The sequence below is a fragment of the Leptinotarsa decemlineata genome, unplaced genomic scaffold (genome assembly GCF_025532065.1).
Source record: "Leptinotarsa decemlineata unplaced genomic scaffold, Ldec_3_MD MMD2_tig00000882_RagTag_RagTag, whole genome shotgun sequence".
Lineage (NCBI taxonomy): Eukaryota > Metazoa > Arthropoda > Insecta > Coleoptera > Chrysomelidae > Leptinotarsa > Leptinotarsa decemlineata.
Window position 1 is genome coordinate 16,385,515 of NW_027412556.1, and position 19,457 is coordinate 16,404,971.

At 38.7% G+C, this 19,457-nt stretch overlaps 1 protein-coding gene across 3 annotated transcripts in view; it reads left to right on the forward strand.

Moving 5' to 3' along the window:
* LOC111507123 (uncharacterized) overlaps positions 1-19,457 on the forward strand; it is an 85,715-nt gene that overhangs the window by 48,361 nt on the left and 17,897 nt on the right. For all 3 annotated transcript variants that reach the window (XM_074175141.1, XM_074175140.1, XM_074175142.1), the window contains exons 4-7: positions 2,661-2,865; positions 13,351-13,480; positions 13,671-13,738; positions 13,806-13,955. In XM_074175141.1, the coding sequence (XP_074031242.1) occupies positions 2,661-2,865; positions 13,351-13,480; positions 13,671-13,738; positions 13,806-13,955 (553 nt within the window). The remainder of the gene's footprint in view (positions 1-2,660; positions 2,866-13,350; positions 13,481-13,670; positions 13,739-13,805; positions 13,956-19,457) is intronic.

Consider the following 19,457-nt stretch of genomic DNA (forward strand, 5'->3'; position numbering starts at 1 on the left):
AGATGCTGAAATGAACTTCTCTTTGATTCCCAACAAAATAATCTGCACAAAAATTAGTCCCCTTAATTAACGCGGTAATACAGTGAGTCGCTAAAGAGTCACGTAACAGTTTGTATCACACTCGATAGTTAACTCTGTGGACTATCTATAACCGACAGTTATTATTTATAACCGATTGAGTATTTAAAACCAGAGGTCAAAAATGAAGCATTCATGATTCACCACCAGACAACGCTGTTTCCACCCGTCATAGGTTTCATCAGTAGTGCTTAGTTGAATGCATTGCTTCTAATAATTATGATAATGCCATTCATAATGATAATGATAACATCTGGTCAAGCTAAAAACCAGACAGGAGAAAATAATCTCAATCAGTCCTCAAAGGTGGTGGTCTATTTAAAAAAACACGATGCCGCGATTATGGAGAGGATGAACAGATCGGAGAAGAAATCATCCTTCATCATGTGGATGCCTATTTGGAATGAAAAAACGCCACTCATTAGATGTTACTTCAGTGGAGATGTTTTTCTGGGACAAGTATGAGTACAAACTCCGACAGATCTGGTGATCGGAACTGTCACGGAAGTTGCTTCAACAAACATGCTTGCTATTTCGGGTTTACTATATTTCTTTGCAGTAATGAAGTGAACTTTGGAGGAGCTGTATGAACTGGACGTAAATACCCAAAAAATGATGCTGAATAGTAGTTTTCATCCCAAATCGTACGTTCTACGGTTATACTTCCTTCCGACAACAGGGAAGAAATAATTTTTTATTTTGAAGTGTTTCAGGTCATCAGGAGTTCGGATCTCCTTTTCCACAACAATCATGGGAGAGCAGAAATTGGAGCATTTTTTTCAAGGCAGCTCTCCGAAAGATTAAAGAACTGCAATTTTTTACACTAAACGAGGTGAACACAACTATGTCACCAATTTTGAACTTGTTCAGCAAAAAACCAACATGACAGCTACAGAGATTTGTTCACTGCTGCGGTAACAGAAGAATAGAGGTCTGCTTTAGAGACATTGAAGACCTTGGCTTATCAAAGAATGTGTGCCGATAGCAAGTGCATGAGGGCCTCTAGCACCTCGTGGAAGACCCTGCACCTGCATTTGAGCTTGCGACTACGACAAGCTAAGGTGTTGAAAACACCACCCTATTAGGCCTTGATAAACTCCTCGGTTTCCGACTTCAGCACCATAGGCTTGAGAAAAAAAAAGTCCAAGAGCTTTGATGAACCGAGGTCATCAATAAATGCTCTAATTTTACATAGGTATCCGAATTCTCATGACTTTACAAGACTCCGTCCAGTCATGTAGACTCTACGAAGTCCATGGCCTCTATGTTGTCTCATGCAAACTCATATTATTATTTTCACTAATCTGATAAAGGATTGCTGGTCATTACCTGCACTTGGAGCCTCCAACCCCTTCGGGGGGCGTACCAGCATCTTTTATCAATGATAACTCTATACATCCGTGAAGTAGTGGCATAACTATTAATGGAACGGAATATTGTTAATAGCTACAGGTGAGACAAAATCGCACGAGAGGAGCGCCGTGGTGATCAGTATTGACAGGTTTACTACACACGTCATGAAGATTCAGTCACGTAGACATCACAAAGTCAGTGGCCTCTATGTTGTCTCATGCAAACTCATATTATTATTTTCACTAATCTGATAAAGGATTGCTGGTCATTACCTGTACTTGGAGCTCCGACCCCTTTAAAGGGCGTACCAGCATCTTCAACCAATGATCACTCTACACATCCGTGAAGTAGCAAAATAACTATTATTGGAATGGAATATTGAAAATAGCTCATATTATTTTTTCATTAATCTGATAAAGGATTGCTGGTCATTACCTGTACTTGCAGCTCAGGCACCTTCGGAGGGCGTACCAGCATCTTCAACCAATGATCACTTTATACATCCGTGAAGTAGTGAAATAACTATTATTGGAAAGGAATATTCAGAATAGCTGCAGGTGAGAAAAAATTGCACGAGAGGAGCGTCATGGTGATCAGTGTTGACAGGTTTACTACACTAGTCATGTAGATCATGTAGATCCAGTCATGTAGACACTACGAAGTCCACGGCCTCTATGTTGTCTCATGCAAACTTATTATTATTTTCAATAACCTGATAGAGGATTGCTGGTCATTACCTGTACTTGAAGCTCCGATCCCTTCGGAGGACGTACCAGCATCTTCAACCAATGATCACTTTATACATCCGTGAAGAATTAAAATAACTATTATTGGAACGGACTATTGAGAATAGCTGCAGGTGAGAAAAAATCGCACGAGAGGAGCGTCATGGTGATCAGTGTTGACAGGTTTACTACACTAGTCATGTAGATCATGTAGATCCAGTTATGTAAACACTAGGAAGTCCAGTCATACTACACTAGTCGTGTTAGTATGGCTGGACTTCGTGCTTCACAAATACAATATAAATCAGTTAGTATAATCAGTTGACAAAACATTTATTTATTCTAAGGCGTTTCTAAGTTCGCTGGTCAGCTGGTATCATTATATGCCACCAGTTTTTTAAGAGGCTTCAAAGACATCAATTAACAAATGTTGGAAATTATCTTGCTTATTCAAAAATATAACATGATTTTATCCAGATTGATCTGAATACAATTCATTTTCAGGTATTTTTGGCTTGCTGTGACAGCTACAGTGGCGGGTATCCTATGCGCCTGCTCTCTTTGGAGAAAACATAACCAAGGCGGTTTGTGCTGCAAAGATGCAGGTCGCGATGAGCGAGCTTCAGAACCTGACTCTAACTCTTGCTATGCACCGCCACAATATAGTAGATGTAATAGTTTCTACCAGGCCCCGCCACCTTATACAGAGGTAACTAATGAAAATAGTTAATTCTTGGGAAATATGATGGTTTGTAGATAAAAAAACTTATAAATTCATGTCAACCTTTTGAATTCAAAATATCTTCTACAACTGAAAAAAAAACTAGTTTAGAAACATCACATATTTATTGAAAAACTTTAAATTAGGAAAAAAACTTCGTAACCCCTCATTACTTGATCAGTATTTTGAAATATGTAATTCACAGCACATGACAAATATTGGCGTCTTTGAGCAAAATCTCAGATGGGAGTTAAATTTAACCATTTTCAAGGTATCAGTTGTGACAAAAAATAATTATCTATATTTTTAACTCCTATTAGGTAGATAACTAGGGGAGACCGGGGTTGGACGTAAATTTTATGTCTTTTGCATTTTTAATGCCCTTCTTCATAAATTTTCAATGATGTTTTTATATCAATAGATAGTGTTTCTATACTCTTTTGAAAAGAAATACTCTTTTTTCCCACAACATCATCCATAGATGAAATAAAACAATTCTTATGGGAAAAGAAAGTGTGACTTTTGAGCCCGAGCCGGGGATGGTTGTATTTGAGGGTTATAACATAATTATGAATATTTTCATTGAGAGTGGAATAATATATGTAATTCATTATATCTAAAAAGAGAAAAAGTCAATGATATTCCATAATTGAAAATCGGTATTTTTTCAGAGTATTTCATTCCTCTTCCTAAGTTGGAGCGAACAAGAAAATGTCACTCCATCTAGTGGACGAGGTACTAACCAACTGCATATCCGAAATTTGCCCGATTCCTCTGAATTCCACTGACGCCTGTCGGATATAATCCAACGCCCTTCGTGGTATTAGCCAGGGGAGTAGTTGTTTTCTGATAGGCGTCAGTCCATTCAATCTACTGTCTGGTATATCCGAGAATGGCTTGAACGTTTAAAGTTCATTGCTTCAGATTTAAAAATACCCATCCTAGCGAAATTATATTAAGTCGGTTTGAAATTCAGTGAATATTCGATTTCATGATTATGGCAAGTGTAATCTGGGCAAATTTAATGCTGTTTTTTCAATATTTTTGGAAGACGAACTGAAATAAATACTTGGAGCCATATAGGTATATAGCCATATAGCCATATAGCCATATAGTATGGATTTTTCTAATTCTTTCTTCTATTTGTCGATGAAGATTTGCTAATATCGTTAATAATCAATTTTTGTTGATGGTATTGATAACACTGTGTTGCTTATCTCTTCGACAGTGTATTTTTTACAAAACCGTATCAGACTGCGATAAAAATTGATCCCAAAATCACTTCTCTTGCAGCAGCACGCAGTATCATTGCCATGACATTTCTATGATTTTCTGTAAAACAAACAAAAATGTATGTAGCAGAAGCTCTAAATGCCAAAAAAAATGCAGCAATCATATATGGTGTTGGTTGTCACATGTGACTACCAGCCCCTGTCAAGTTGAGACAACGAGCTCCAAAACATAATCCCCTAAAATAACTTTGAATCAATATTTATTCATAAAAACGGATAGTGATATCATGAACCACAGATGTCTCATAATATGAAATAATATATTATATCTACGGAAAATCATATTATACTTATGAGACTCGACACGAATGCACGAAAATTTATTTTCGCCGTCTGAATAAAAAACAAATGTACGCATCGCCGTCACACAGTATGACCGTGAACGGAAGTGACGTTAGGATGGATGAATTGCTCTCGCGATTTAATATAGTAAATGTAAAAAATAATGAATGCAATATCGATAAAAAATGTTATTAGAAAATTTTGTTAATTATTCAACTCATAAGTTATCGCTTTAAGCGAGTATCCTATACAATAAAATCATTAAAGAATAGACAGTTCACATTTTTCATTGAAAGTTGTCATTGTAAAATTCTTGTAAACTATAATAGGGTCTGCTCACGAGAAGATTTTTTGTGTATTTTCTAAAGCTTTCACTATTGTGGCTCTCTCTAGAAGGAGACGGAAAGTGGTTATACATTTTCACGCCGTTATAGAAAATTGAGTTCTTTACCAAGGAAGAGGAAGGAGAAGGTAATTTTTAGTTATTTTTAGATTTTTGGCGAGTATTGTATTTGAATAAATATTTTCAAATTTTTTGTATAAGACACACCCGTTTCCATAACGAAGAGAGCCACAACTGTCAATATATTTTTCTCTGCAAATAACTGCTTACAAGAATTGCGTGGTCCTAGTTTGACCACATATCTGATGGCTCTCTTCTGCAGTTTAGGTACTGAATCTAGCAGACTGGAGTTACATACTCCAGTAACTCCAGTCTGCTAGATTCAAGTCGCACCAAGATTTGATTACTTTCATGCCTCTGAATATCTTATTATTCAAATCGTCATCAGTTTTACCATGCCATAAAATGGTGGTGTCGACTGCAAATAAAGTAATTTTTCCAGAAGTGTGTGCACTCAGTAAATCATTTATATACACAAGAAAAAGAGTGGGCACTAAAACTGATCCTTGTGGCACTCCATAGTCAATGTTAATATATTTCGAAATAGTATCGCTTTTCACGGCTTGACTCGAACCATTCCATTGTTATAGAGAATCATCGAATCACTATTAGAGAAGTTGCTGAAGATGTCAGCATATCGGTTGACTCATGCCAAGCAATTTTTTCGAATATTTTGAACACGAAGCATGTGGCAGCAAAGTTTGTTCAAAAATTGCTGAATCTTTCCGTCGTATGAGCATCGGTCAGGAATTGTTGAATGATATCAATGGTGATCCAGATTTGCTCAAAAGTGTCATAACTGGTGACGAATATTAACAGAAAAGAAAGACTATTCTTAAACAAATCTATTGTAAACTTCATAAAGCAACACTCAACGAAAATTGGTCCCGATACTATCAAACCCGGTTATTCACGAAAGTCAAATGATCTTCGATCTGAATTAAGTGAGGCAGAACTGAAGAGATTAGAGGAAGGTGATAGAATCCCAGGTTAAAGTCAACAAATTTTTTCTCCAGAAATACATTTTTCATACCCCAAACTGTCACTTTCAACAATAGATTCATAACTGAAACAGCGGCTAACATTGTATCTGAAAGCTCAAATAAGTTTAATACTTGTCACAATTCAACTTCTACTTCATATCATAACCTGAAGGGACAAACAAATAACAATCTTCTTTTATTAATTTTACTGAACATTCAGTCAATAAGGAATAAATCTGATGAATTGTTTATTTATTTTAAAAAATTAAATTTTCCAAACTTCATATTGATAAATGAGCGATGGTTAAAACAAGACGAATCAATTTTTGTACCCAACTACTCTGTCATATCAAAATATAGCAGATCCATTCACTCAAATGGTGGTACTTTAATTCTTGTGAATGATTGGGTGAATGACATACTGGGCTGTGAAAATTTAGAAAAATTAAATTATCTATGTGAAGAAAAATTATTTGAGTTTCCTATTATATATTCAAAGAAATTGAAAATAAACATAATATGTATATATCGATCACCATCGTCAGATGTAAACTCTTTTTTGTCTAAATTAGAGTCATTACTGATTGAGTTACCATGTAAATATACCATTATTTCGACTGGAGACACCAACATACATTTTGATGATAACGACTCAAATATAACACCCTCCATTATCAACCCCATTGTATGCTTTGATCTAAGCATGCATATAGAGTCACCTACCCACATAACCCTCTACAGTAATTCGATCATTGACTATGTATGTAGCAATTTAGATAATGAAAAAATCCGGTGTTCGGTAGATTCACCTGGTTTCTCCGACCACGAGACGGTTCACAATATTGATTGACTCAGCTATGGAACTGGGAAATTCAAATATGGACGACTCTTCAATTCTCGGAATTATGATATATTCTACCTCGGATGTCTTCAAGCTGATTGGAAGTGCGAAATGACCCCCTTTCTGTTCTATATTCCCAAATAAAAAATATTTTTGATGAATCTTATCCTTATTAGAGAATCAAACTGAAAGAAAAACACTGGATTACGAAGGTTATACAGGTTTCCACGAGAAATATGAGTCCACATATTGGTATCTGTAGAGTAGGGAGGGTGAGTGTGAGCTCACAGCACTTAGGTCACATGTTACCCATTGTACATTCTCCCGAGGAGTTGTCCTTCTAGGTCATCGTCCATCCTGTCTTTTCCAGGAAGGTGGACATGTCACTGGGAGGTGTAGGCCATGACTCGCCGAACACACACTCTCTTATTGACGATAACTCCGGGCAATCGCATAGGACATGCCTGACAGTCTCATCTTTCTGTTCACACATCCTGCATAGAGGTGTGTCCACTAGCCCCATATTATGGAGGTGTTTCCTTAGTTGACAGTGGCCAGTCAGAAATCCTACTGTTAAGCGTAGATTTTTCTGGCCATCGCCAGATATTTCTTTGGCACCAGCTTCCCAGGGTCGCCCAAGGTGATCTTGACAAGATTGCATCCATCCCATCTCTTCAAGGATTGAGCATGGGTGTAACACTTCGCTAGTTCCGCAATTGTCGAAGTCATCAGGCCGTGGGTGCCACTGGGTCCTAAAATTATTAGTCCAGCCGCTTCATTGGCTAAACAGTCGGCAATAAGATTACCTTTACTCTTGTCGTGCCCTTCAACTCACCTCAGGATGATGTTATTATCTACCGAAGCTTTGGCTAAATCTTGGTGACACTCTAGTACTAGCCCCGAGGTTATATGTTGTCTGTTCAAGGCTAATAGGGCTTGTCGGCTGTCAGTGCAGATTGTTATGTTTTTGCCAGAGATTCCTTTCCTGGTTATTTCTTTTGTGGCGATTGAGATACCAGTCAGTTCTGTTTGGACCACGCTGGTATTTCTTCCCATTCCCCACTTAATCCTTAGGCTTGGTGATCTGGAGTACACTCCACATCCTGAGCCTTCTTTGGATTTTGAGCCGTCTGTATATATGCGTATTGCATTTATAGCATCTGACTCTGTGTTCTGCTTGATTTGTATTTTGTAGGGTTTATTAAACACAAACCTGGGTTCAATTGCATCACTGGTTGCCTGCAGCAGAGGTTGCGCAGTAAGCGCAGCTCCAATTGACCCATTCCTACTTCGAGGTTTATACCAGCCGTGCGCAATCGTACCAAGGCCATTAACGCAACCTCCTTAACGTACACGTCCAAACGGGTCAGACCCGTAAATAATTCCTTTGCCGCGGTTGGTGTTGTTCTCATGGCTCCTGTGATGTTCAAACTAGCCAGTCGCTGTATTTGATATAATTTTTGGATGACCGTTGCTTGTAGAACTTTCGGTCCCCATGCAATGGCTACGTATGTTAACATAGGTCTTATTATTGCAGTCATCCAGATGACCACACGGGGTGAAAGACCCCATGCGAGTCCCACTGTCCTTCGACATTACTCATAAGCCACATATGCTCTTTTTGCTCTACTCTGTAGATGAGAGTTCCATGTTAGCTTCCTGTCGAGGATAGTACCAAGGTATTTCATCTCTTCGGAGAAGTTCTGTGTGCTTTTGAAGATTTCGGGAGGTTTTAAGCCAGATAAACTTCTTTTCCTGGCGTAAAGGACTATCAATATTGATTGATTCAGCTATGAAAACTGGAAAATTCAAATATGGACGACTGTTCAACTCTAGGTATTATGATAGATTCTACCACGGATGTCTTCATGCTGAGTGGAAGTGCAAATAAAGTTTTTTTTTTGATGAATCTTTTCCTTATCAAAGAATCAAACTAAAAAAAAAAAAACACTTGATTACGAAGGGCATACAGGTTTCCACGAGAAATATGAGTCCACTCAATTGCATGAAAAAATTCACGGATAGTATATATTTTCATATCTATGTTAAAAAAAATATAGAACTACTTATAGAAAAGTAATTTAATGCTCGTAAAATATCTATTACCAAAGCACAATTTTGCAAGCAAGCAATAAATCAAAAGAGATGTGGTCCACGATTAATGATTTTAGAGGAAAACAAAGAAAAGAGCAAATTGATATACCAATAAATGCAAACAAACTGAACAAATACTATTGCTTTATAGCAAAAAAATTAACAAAAAACATACCAACTCCATTTAATTCGCTGACTCATTCAGATAACATATGAATCGCTGATAACTTTATTTTACACCCTACTGATGCAAATGAGGTTAAAGAAATAATCCAATCTTTTAAAAATGAAAAGGCCGCGAGAATAAACTCATCCTTTAACACCGGAACATTTCCATCCTGCCAAAAAAAAAAATCATTACTTATCCCATTGCACAAAGGTGGTGATCTCAGTGATCCTTCGTCCTATATGTCGCATTCCCACTCTAGGCAAGTTAATAGAGAAGCTGGTTAAATTAGGATTGACAATTTTTTTATATATATATGTATAAACTTCTGTTTAATTATCTGCGAGCGCTTTCGACAGCTGGTCGTGCTGTCATCCTCTAGACCAGGGTTCTCCAAACTTTGAAGCCTTCGGACCATAATGATTTTTTCAGTTTGTTCCAAGGGCCAACTTCTGCCCTTAACTATATTTCTAGACTAGGATAGTCGCAAAGTGCGTGACCTAAGCAAACTCACGCTTTTTTTGCATTTCAATTATTATTGTGTATTGTGACACTTAACGATATCTAGTGGCGAGTAGTGGTACTATGTACTATCTTTTTCAGCTACTCGCTGATTGGCATTAGGCGTAATTAAATATTTGGAATAACCGCGTTGGTTCGAGAAAGTTCTGGTTCTAGCTAGTGTATTTCGATCACTTCGAGATGGCAGTAATAATTGCATATAAAAAGGCTAGCGGCGCAATTGCGAGTTAGTCTGCGTAGGAAAGGCGATGGAAGCGAAACTGTCTGACAAAAATGGACATCATGAGTGGTTTTTTCTAGCATTGGATGAGTCAACGGATGTGTCAGATACTGCTAAGGTGTTGATTTTTATTCGCGGAGTAGATAAAAGCTATGAAGTGTATGAAGAACTTCTTGATATTGATAGTATTCACGGCACGACAACTGAGGCAGATATTTTTAAGGGAGTTGAAAATGCCATTAATAAAAAGAACCTTCGATGGAGAAATTTGAAATCTATAACAACTGATGGAGGCAAAAATATGTATGGTAAAAATAAAGGAGTGGTTGCACTTGTGTCAAAGGCTTTAGAAAATGATGGTGGTTCAAAACCATTAGTCTTACATTGTATCATTCATCAACAGTCCTTGTGCGGAAAATGTTTGGATATGTCTGAAGTTCTAAAACCAGTCATATCAGTTGTTAACTTCATCAGATCCACTGGGCTGAATCACCGACAATTCCGCGAGTTTATTCAACAGATTGGAGAAAATGATTCACCATATCATACTGCCGTACGCTGGCTTAGCTGCGGAAAAGTCCTTAAGCGCTTTTTTGAACTTCGAACAGAGATCGAAATTTTTTTAAATGAGAAGCAGCGTCCTTTTGCCGATTTAGAAAACATTGAATGGATGTGGAAGTTAGCCTTCTATGTCGATTTGACAAATTACATGAACGAACTGAATTTGAGATTGCAAGGAGAAAATCAGCTTATCCCTGATTTATACACCAATATCAAATCCTTCAGGCAGAAAATAATACTATTCCAATCGCAATTACGTAAAAAATGTTTCACACATTTTGAAATATTCAGTGAAATATTCAGCCACACTACAGACACTGAATTTCCCGTCAATTTTGCAATCGAAACTTTGAGTGTTTTGAAGATAAATTTTGATACTCGTTTTTCAGATTTTGATGTCATTGCGAATGGAATTAAGCTTTTTCAAAATCCGTTTGATTCTAACATTGAAACCCTGGCTCCGGAAGTCCAAATAGAAATTATTGATTTACGGTGCAGTGATATGCTTAAAAACAAATATCAAAATCAATCTTTGTTGGAATTTTATAAGAGTCTTCCACTGGAACAATTTGATAATTTGCATAAATTTGCTGGTGGGTTGTTTTCTATTTTTGGTACTACTTACGTGTGTGAGAAAACGTTTTCCAAGATGAAGTACACAAAGAATGTTTACAGATCTCAATTAACCGATGAGCATCTTAAATCTCTTTTGATAATTGGTACAAGTAAAATTGATCCACAACCACAAAGTATTGTCGGTGGAAAATCACAATTACATAAATCTCATTGGTGTTTTTGTTTTACTGTGATTCATTTTAATTACTTGTTAGTTATTAATATGCTTGAACTTAGATACTTCTTCAACTTATCACAGCAATAGTAACAACAATTAGGTAATCATTGGCTGTCGCGGGCCGGATTGACGACACTGGCGGGCCGGATATGGCCCGCGGGCCGTAGTTTGGAGACCTCTGCTCTAGACCCTACTCTATCTGAACGTGTCATCATGTTGTGTGTCCTTTTATACGGTCCGAACGCCTTAATACAGGTACTTCAGGTACTTTAGGTAAACTTGCCTGTATTTGGATTACATCAGATACTATTCTTTGTGTTGGATCTTCTCTAGGTTTATTGTTTCTAGGAGTGTGTCTTGATTTGTTTAATATATTGAATGTTAGGTCTTGTTATGTTTTGATTTGTACTTGTTCCTCGATAAGTGATTTATGACTGTTGAATTTATGGATGTTTAAGTTTTCCCAAATATCCATGCGGTTTCCCTTATTGACTTGTTTTATGAGTTTTATGTTCTCTGGTGGGGGGAAATTATGTTTGTTTTGTATGGCGTGTGTTGCGAGGTTTGATTTATATACTATTGGGTTTATGTATGCCTTTTTGTGCTCATCGTACCTTTGGATCAGTTTTTTCTTGGTTTGGCCACCACCCTACCCAGCTACAATCCGTAGCCAACACGTTAATATCCCGCAGTTTCCGCCTAACAGAACCAACAAACAGGGCAACAGAATTGAGGGAGACAACAAAGGCTCTGCGACAAAATGGCTACGTACCAAATATCATTCAAAAGGCCATCGACAGACAAAGAAGAACCAAGAAAACATCCACTAGATCGACAGAAAACTCTCCACACGACAGACAATCTGTGACACTACCTTATGTCAAAAGTGTGACCGACAAAATCGGGAGAATACTAAGACGTAAAAATATCCGCACAACCTACAAACCGCACAAAACGATATCCAGTTGGCTGCCCAGACCGAAAGAGAGAATTTCCCTAGAAAACCAAGGAGTATATAGCATCACATGCGAGGACTGTGGTCAACAATATATTGGTCAGACCAACAGACGTATATCTGCCAGAACCCAGGAGCACAAAAACTCGATAAGAACAAAACAAACCTCCTCTGCCCTCTTTCAACACCATCTACAAACAGGTCACAAGATTAATTTTGAGTCCACAAAACAGATAGCACAGGTGCAAAACCCAAGAATTCGACAAATCAGGGAAGCTATCGAAATCGAAAGGCAAGGCCTCATCAACAAAAGGGATGACTCATTAAACAATAATTAAAAACAACCCCCAAAGACAACCACAAATTGATAATGAACCATCGCAGGTAGGAGAACCGCCAGAAGTCATTAACAACCCTCAGGTACAAAAACAGGTAGGAGAACTGCCAAAAGCCATCAACAACCCTCAGGTGGAAAAACAGGTAACACATCCATACAACTTACGCAAGCAAAACCATATGAATACACCACAAGAAGAACCTAACATCAGTTACACCTCTCGAAGCGAAGCAGTAAGTCGTCTTGATAATGCCATCTGAGATGATGGCGAAACGTCGACTATCGAATAGTACACAACGGATATTGATATAAAGGAAAAAAAATAAATTTCCGAAAGCTTGGACTGCAAAAAATAGTGTTTCCATAGCCCGCAGGGTACTCTAGAAAGGTTAATGCAGTCAAGCTGCTGGAAAATAATTCCATGAAAATCAATATATATATATATATATATATATATATATATATATATATATATATATATATATATATATATATATATATATATATATACTGTTAATTATGGGTATATGGTTATGACATCCAAACCAAAGTCCAATCGTCGAAATGGAAGAGTCCAGGAGAATCAAGACCAAAAAAGCACGCTAAGTTTTATCAAATGTCGAAGTTTTGCTCACTGGTCGTAAGGTCAATAAGGAGTATTATCTTCATCACGATAATGCACCTGCTTCCTCGTCATTGCTCGTTCGTATTTTTTCGTCATAAAACAAAAGCACGGCTTTTTGCGACGATTGAATCGCAGAGAGAAAACTCACCTTATTTTTTGATTAGCGTAGTATAGTAAGGATAATTCATGCAACTTACAATATTTCTCGTACTGTCTTCAGGAACCTGTATATAACCTCAATAATTTCCGACTAGTTATACCAAGACAGGGGACACATGTAAAATGTGAAAAAGTCTAAAGCAGCATCAATATAGTGATTCTTCAACTTACAATGAACCCTGAAACATTGAAATATTCACCGATATATTAAACTGAAATGAGTTTCATCTTGTTTTCAAGGTGACTGCAAAACCAGATCTCTATCCTTTGGTGATCAGCTACAACGCAGAACCCGTGATAAAAAGTAACAGTGGCTCTACTGGTTACGTGATGGTTCAATATATTAGAAATTTCATCAGCAGGCCCGTTGGTGAGTACAAAGAATTTAATTTCCTAGGTATGATGGCTAGTGAAATACATGAATGAAAGTATGGAATCATGAAAAACAATTATAAGGTTGGTGAACACAATATTTCACTTATACTGAAGTCATAAACGACTGAAAATCACTTGCTCTAGAGATATTTCGATATAGAAATAATGTAATGTATTATTTACAGGTTCGATATCAGCCACTAGCACAGTAGATTCTTTGAGTTCCAGCTTTTTGTGTAATGCTGTTAACGAGGTAATTTCCTTCATTTGCATTCATTTAGCAGCAGCAGTCTTATTGGAGAATTCTCAATCACTTTTAGGCCAACTCCATGATCCCCCCGCCATATTCAAATATGGGAAGCCTAGAAGAAGTCACAACAGAGAACCAGCTCCAAACTTCACAGCAATCCGTTGGACATTTGCATGTATCTCGCTCCGTCTCTTCTAATTCGAACAGGGAATATCACCAGGTAAAAACTTGAATTTAATAAAATGTTCTCAGGCATATCAATTGATTTAATTTAGTTTCATTGTGTCAGAAACATCAGCTGCTAATAATAAGTGACTATTGCTATCTACAAAGTACAGGGTCTTCCAACAGGGACATCCAAACTTTGACAATTGATAACAACCGTCTCGTTGAAGCTGCATCTGTCAAATTAGGGAAAAGTGCCCTTTGATGGCCCCCATAACTGTAATTGGTTGTAATTTTGATAATTATTGTGTTTTAAGAAAACAAATTGGCTCAAATGGAAGCTAGTGTAGGGAACCTTGTAAGAGAGCATTGAAATTTTCAAACACTTCTTCTTTACCATGAAACCACATTAAAAAAAACTTATTGGTGGCTATCATAGGCGCTAGTTCCTATGACGGATTTTTTTTAATGATTAAAAAAGCAAAATTTAGGAAATGAGTAATATTCGTTATGAATTAAAACAGGTTTCCCATTGCTGAAGGAATATGTCTTCTGAACTATAAAGTTGTGTGTCGCTATTTGCAAAGATCGCAAGTAAACATCTCTACCCCGACCCCGACACATTTGGTGTGGCACCAACTTTTGCATTTTTGGCATTTTATCCAAAAATCATGTCGACGTGAATAGGAATACAATTATTTGTAATATAAACATGCTGCATCTGTGTTGTCATCAGAGACTTCATCAATACCTTCGTTGTTGCTATAATTTTTCAGTTGTTTATTGATCTTTCTCTTGGCTGCGTTAGCGGTTTTTCTGCGGATTTTCTCCAAAGCTTCCGCCTTCTTATTTTCCAGTTCCTCAACATTAGGAGTGGAGTTAAGAATACCTGTTTTTCCACGCTTTCGGCGCCTTTGGAATAGAAGACAATTCTTCTATTTGTTCTCTGGTAATGTTTTTGGTGATGATGTTTGTCTCATTTTGATTATTTTTGGGCTCATGAATTTCTTCGTTTTTGGGTTCACTTTGCCTCCTACGCAATGAAGTGCTGAATAGTCCAAAGGCTTTTGCTGCCAGTGTGTATCCTATGGCTTTGTTCGTCACGCCATATCATTTTCCTCCACTTTTGCCTTTGACTTGTTTTCTGTAAAAAATAGTTATATTTCTACACACAAATGTAATATTTGGTGCACGTGACGATCCTTTGATGGCCCCCAAGCCATGAAAGGAACAGCCATGGGAAGCCATCATAGGCAAATCGACATTTTTATTACAGAAATCGATATTTCTTTACAGGCAAACCTAAACAAATTGTTTGTCTTAACGTATGCATTGCATATCAGGACGTTCCAAGGTAGCAAATCTGTAATCTCTCATGGTTGTCAAGAAATACTCACTTCAAAGTTAGCCATCCTTACATCAGTACTCACCGGATTAATTGTTTTGCTATAAAGGTGCGTATTCACCAAAAAAGCGAGTACGAGCGAGCATTCGTGTATGTTTGCTCGTGTTCGCTCGTGTTTGCTCGATATATATTGATGTCTTGTCCGCACCAGAGCGAATATCTTCAAGTTCGTAGTACCGCCTTCTTCTCGATCTTTTCTGAACGCGAACAAGCATACGTTCGCTCGCCCGCTAGCCCGTACTCACCAGACGATTATTGATGCAGAATAATCGTTCACTCTTGTTCGCTCTTGTTCGCTCGTTCTCGCTTTTTGGTGAATACGCACCTTAATGCAGCACCGAAACGACGCGACGTTTCCGTACGGAATTTCACAGGCGTACTGCTGTTGCCACGCGGACTGCTGTGAATACTAAATGAAGGCAACACCCCTTTGCTCTTATCAAAATATGATGAGAGGGCCATCATAGGGACAGTGTCGTAATAGATCACTTTCCCCTGATTGCCATTTATTCAGTATGTTTTGCCATTAATGGATATAGCATTCAACAACATCAAAATGGATTTTCTGTTCGGGCAACGTACCGCGCGCTTGGCCCATCTCAAGGACGACATAATATTTCTACCGAGAGGACTATTCGCAATGTATTGGATGAATTTGAGTCCACTGACTCAGTAAACGATCGACAAATACCCGTATGTCGACGAAACGCAAAATCTGCCGAAAACATCGCCTCTGTCTGTGAGAGTGTGCAGGAGAATCCGAGGCAGTCGATTTCGCGTCGCTCACGAGAACTCTGCCTTCCGCAAACTACAACACGACATGTGTTCGCTGAATGGACTCTGGAGCAGTTGACAACTGACCCTAATTTTCATCGAAAAATCATCTTCAACGATGAGGCCCATTTCTAAATAATATTCATATATTTCAATAAATTGGTATGTGAACAAATTGTCGAATTTGGGACGATACCAATTGACATGAGATTCAAGAGCGTCCAATGCATCCCGAAAAAGTCACTGTTTTGAGTGGATTTTGGGCTGATGGCGTCATCGGTCCATCTTTCTTCGAAACGACGTTGGCCAGGCCATCACTTTCAATGGCGAGCACTATAGCTTTATGATTGCCAACTTCTTTTGACCTGAATTGGATGATCTGGATACCAAAGACACGTGGTTTCCACAGGACGGCGCTACGTGTCACACAGCTCAAGTCTCATTGGATATTCTGCACGAACGATTTGAGGGCATGGCCATCTCACGTGAAGGTGATGTGAACTGGTCACTAAGATCGTGCGATTTGATCCTGTTAGACTTTTTTGTGGGGTTCACTCAAGTCGCAGGGATATGCGAATAAGCCACAAATCACAGCAGTCCACAAAGCCAACATAACTTATGCCATCGGTCGAATTTAGCCTGATTTATGCGCCAGAGTCATGAAAAATTGAACGTTTCAGATGTGCTCCGCCCAGAGAAGCTGTCGCGGAGATTTGAACGATGTTGTATTCTTCACATAATGTCATCAATGGGTTTTTCAAACGAATACGAAATTTCGATGATATCTAACACACACTTTGTTTCATTTTGATTCAAAGATAGGGAGCGCTTAATAATATTTACATTAATAATAGGGCCCTTGTTGGTTCCAAGAACTTCGCTGCTCCAGGCCCAGATGGGCTGAACACTTATTGATGGAAAAAACTACCAAGTACCCACCGCCATCTGGCCAGAGTTTTCAACTCATGGCTAGACGGAGAGCAGCCGATTCCGGATTGGTTTGTTGAGGGGCGGACCGTTCTTATCCCCAAAAGCGGAGATTTGCCGATTCCTAAAAATTACAGACCGATAACATGCTTGAATTCGTGTTATAAGTTGTTTACAAGCATATTATACACACGAATACTCACCGCAGTTGACCGAGTGTTCGAACGGATATATGAGCAGAGAGGGTCGAAGAGAGGAGTCGCTGGATGTAAAGAGAACCTGCTCATCGATAGATGTGTAACGCAGGACTCGATACAATATAAGCGTAACCTCTTTATGGCCAGGATCGATTACCGTAAGGCATTTGATACAATTTCGCATGAGATCATCTTGCATTTGCTCAGATGCCTTGCGGTACCCGACAAAATAGTGAGATGCATTGAACAACTGATACCACTTTGGCGAACTCGCTTCACCATAACATCTGGTCAAGCAAGAGTCCAAACAGGGTGGGTCACTTTCAGAAGGGTTGTATTTCAGGGTGATTTCCCCAGTCCCTTTCTCTTCTGCATCTCACTATTGCCATTATCCGTTGCGCTCAGAAATACTCGAGGGTATAACTGTGACACGCCCGGAAACCGGAGTCACAAGGTCACCCATTTGTTTTATATAGGTGATCTTGAACTTTAGTTGTATCAACTCGACGTAAAGACCCGAAAAATGATGCTTCTCTATAAGAGTTTGCATCCCAAATCGTCCGTTCCACGGTTGTTCTTGCCCCAACAACAGGGAGGCCGTGGACTTTTGAGTTTGGAGTATCTACATGACAGAATGGTACTGGAAACAGCTTGTAAAGTCGTTAGGAGTTCGGGTCTCCTTCTCGGCATGATCCGTGACCATGAGAGAGCAGGAATTGGAGAATTTATCCTTAGGGCAGCTGCCCGAGCAGATGCCGATGCCGATGATTGGGATAGTTTTCGACACTGAACGAGGTGACCACAACTCTGTCACCGAGTTAGAACCCGTTCAGCAAAAAGCTTAGATAAAAGCCGCAGAGATCGCCTTACTTCTGCAGAAACACAAGGATAAGCCAATGCATGAGGTCTTCTTTTATAACATTGGAGAACTTAGCTTATCAAAGCGCCTGACGTTCGCTTTTCTCAGGTCAAGTGGGCTAAAGTCGGAAACTGAGTGGTTCATCATGGCTTGCCACGATGGTGTCTTCAACACCTCAGTCTACCGCAGTCGCGTGATGGGTATAGAGGTTCCTGACACAAGGTGCAGGGCTTGCCGCGAGGCACCCGAGACCCTAATGCACTTGCTATCAGCATGTGCAGCATATGCGGTTTCGGCCTATATCCATCGATATAACGCGGCCCTAAGAGTGCTATATTACTATCTACGGCACTCTTACGGTATTGACGAGACACCGGCGTTGCCTTACGCTACGGGGGTTATTGAATCCGTTGAGGGGAACGAGAAGTGCCGAATTTATTGGAATTTTTCGTTCTTCACCCTCAGGCTTATACAAGCTAATGAGCCTGATGTAGTCATTCTTGACCACCAGAGCAAAACGATATTTGTCGTGGAGTTTTCAGCTTCTGGCGAGACAAATAACGTCAGAAAAGAGGAGGAAAAACGGATAAAATACCGTGGTTTTTTCTTCGAACTCCGCAGACTATCCAGATCACTCTGTCAAGATGGTTGTTCTGATTATTGGAGTCCTTGGTAGAATGATGTCCTCTCTACTCTCGAATCTTAAAATCATACCGGCTTGCCGCACTAAGGCAGAAATCTTAGCCGCACAGATGCAGAAGGCTGTCATTCTTGGCTCACTGCGCTTGCTTAGGGCACATGATTCTTGGACCCAATGATCACTTACCCCACGGTGTGGGGAGTGGTCATTGGTTGATAATGCTGGCGTGCCCTCCCGAATGTATCGGGGCTTCGAGGGATAGGGCCAGACCAGCGCACACTACGGTGAAAAAAAAAATAATAGCCTTCATCTGGAGGGTTAACTGAGTATGTTAAAAAGTAATATAGGACCTTATAATTACAAAGTTATAATTTGAAAAAATGAATAACACAATTATAATATAATAAAATAAAATAAAAAATACTATACAAGAAAATTAAAAATTCTCTATGAAATACTGAGATGCAATGTCAACAATGTCTTCCAGGGAATCAAAATTGATATCACACAAATTTGAAGTTAAATTGAAATCATTGCAAATGCTAAAGATGATAAAGTTTTTGTACTTCTAGTTCTAAAATGAGGCACACAGAAATTTATAAAAGATAACACCTCCATAGCATCCACCTTGTTGTACAGTAATTTATACAGAAAAAGAAAAGAAGAAAAAATTCCAGCAAGTTTTCTGCGTAATTCAAGACTTTCAATAGTGAATGTTATGGTTAATGTATTATAGCAATTGTAGAATGGAGATC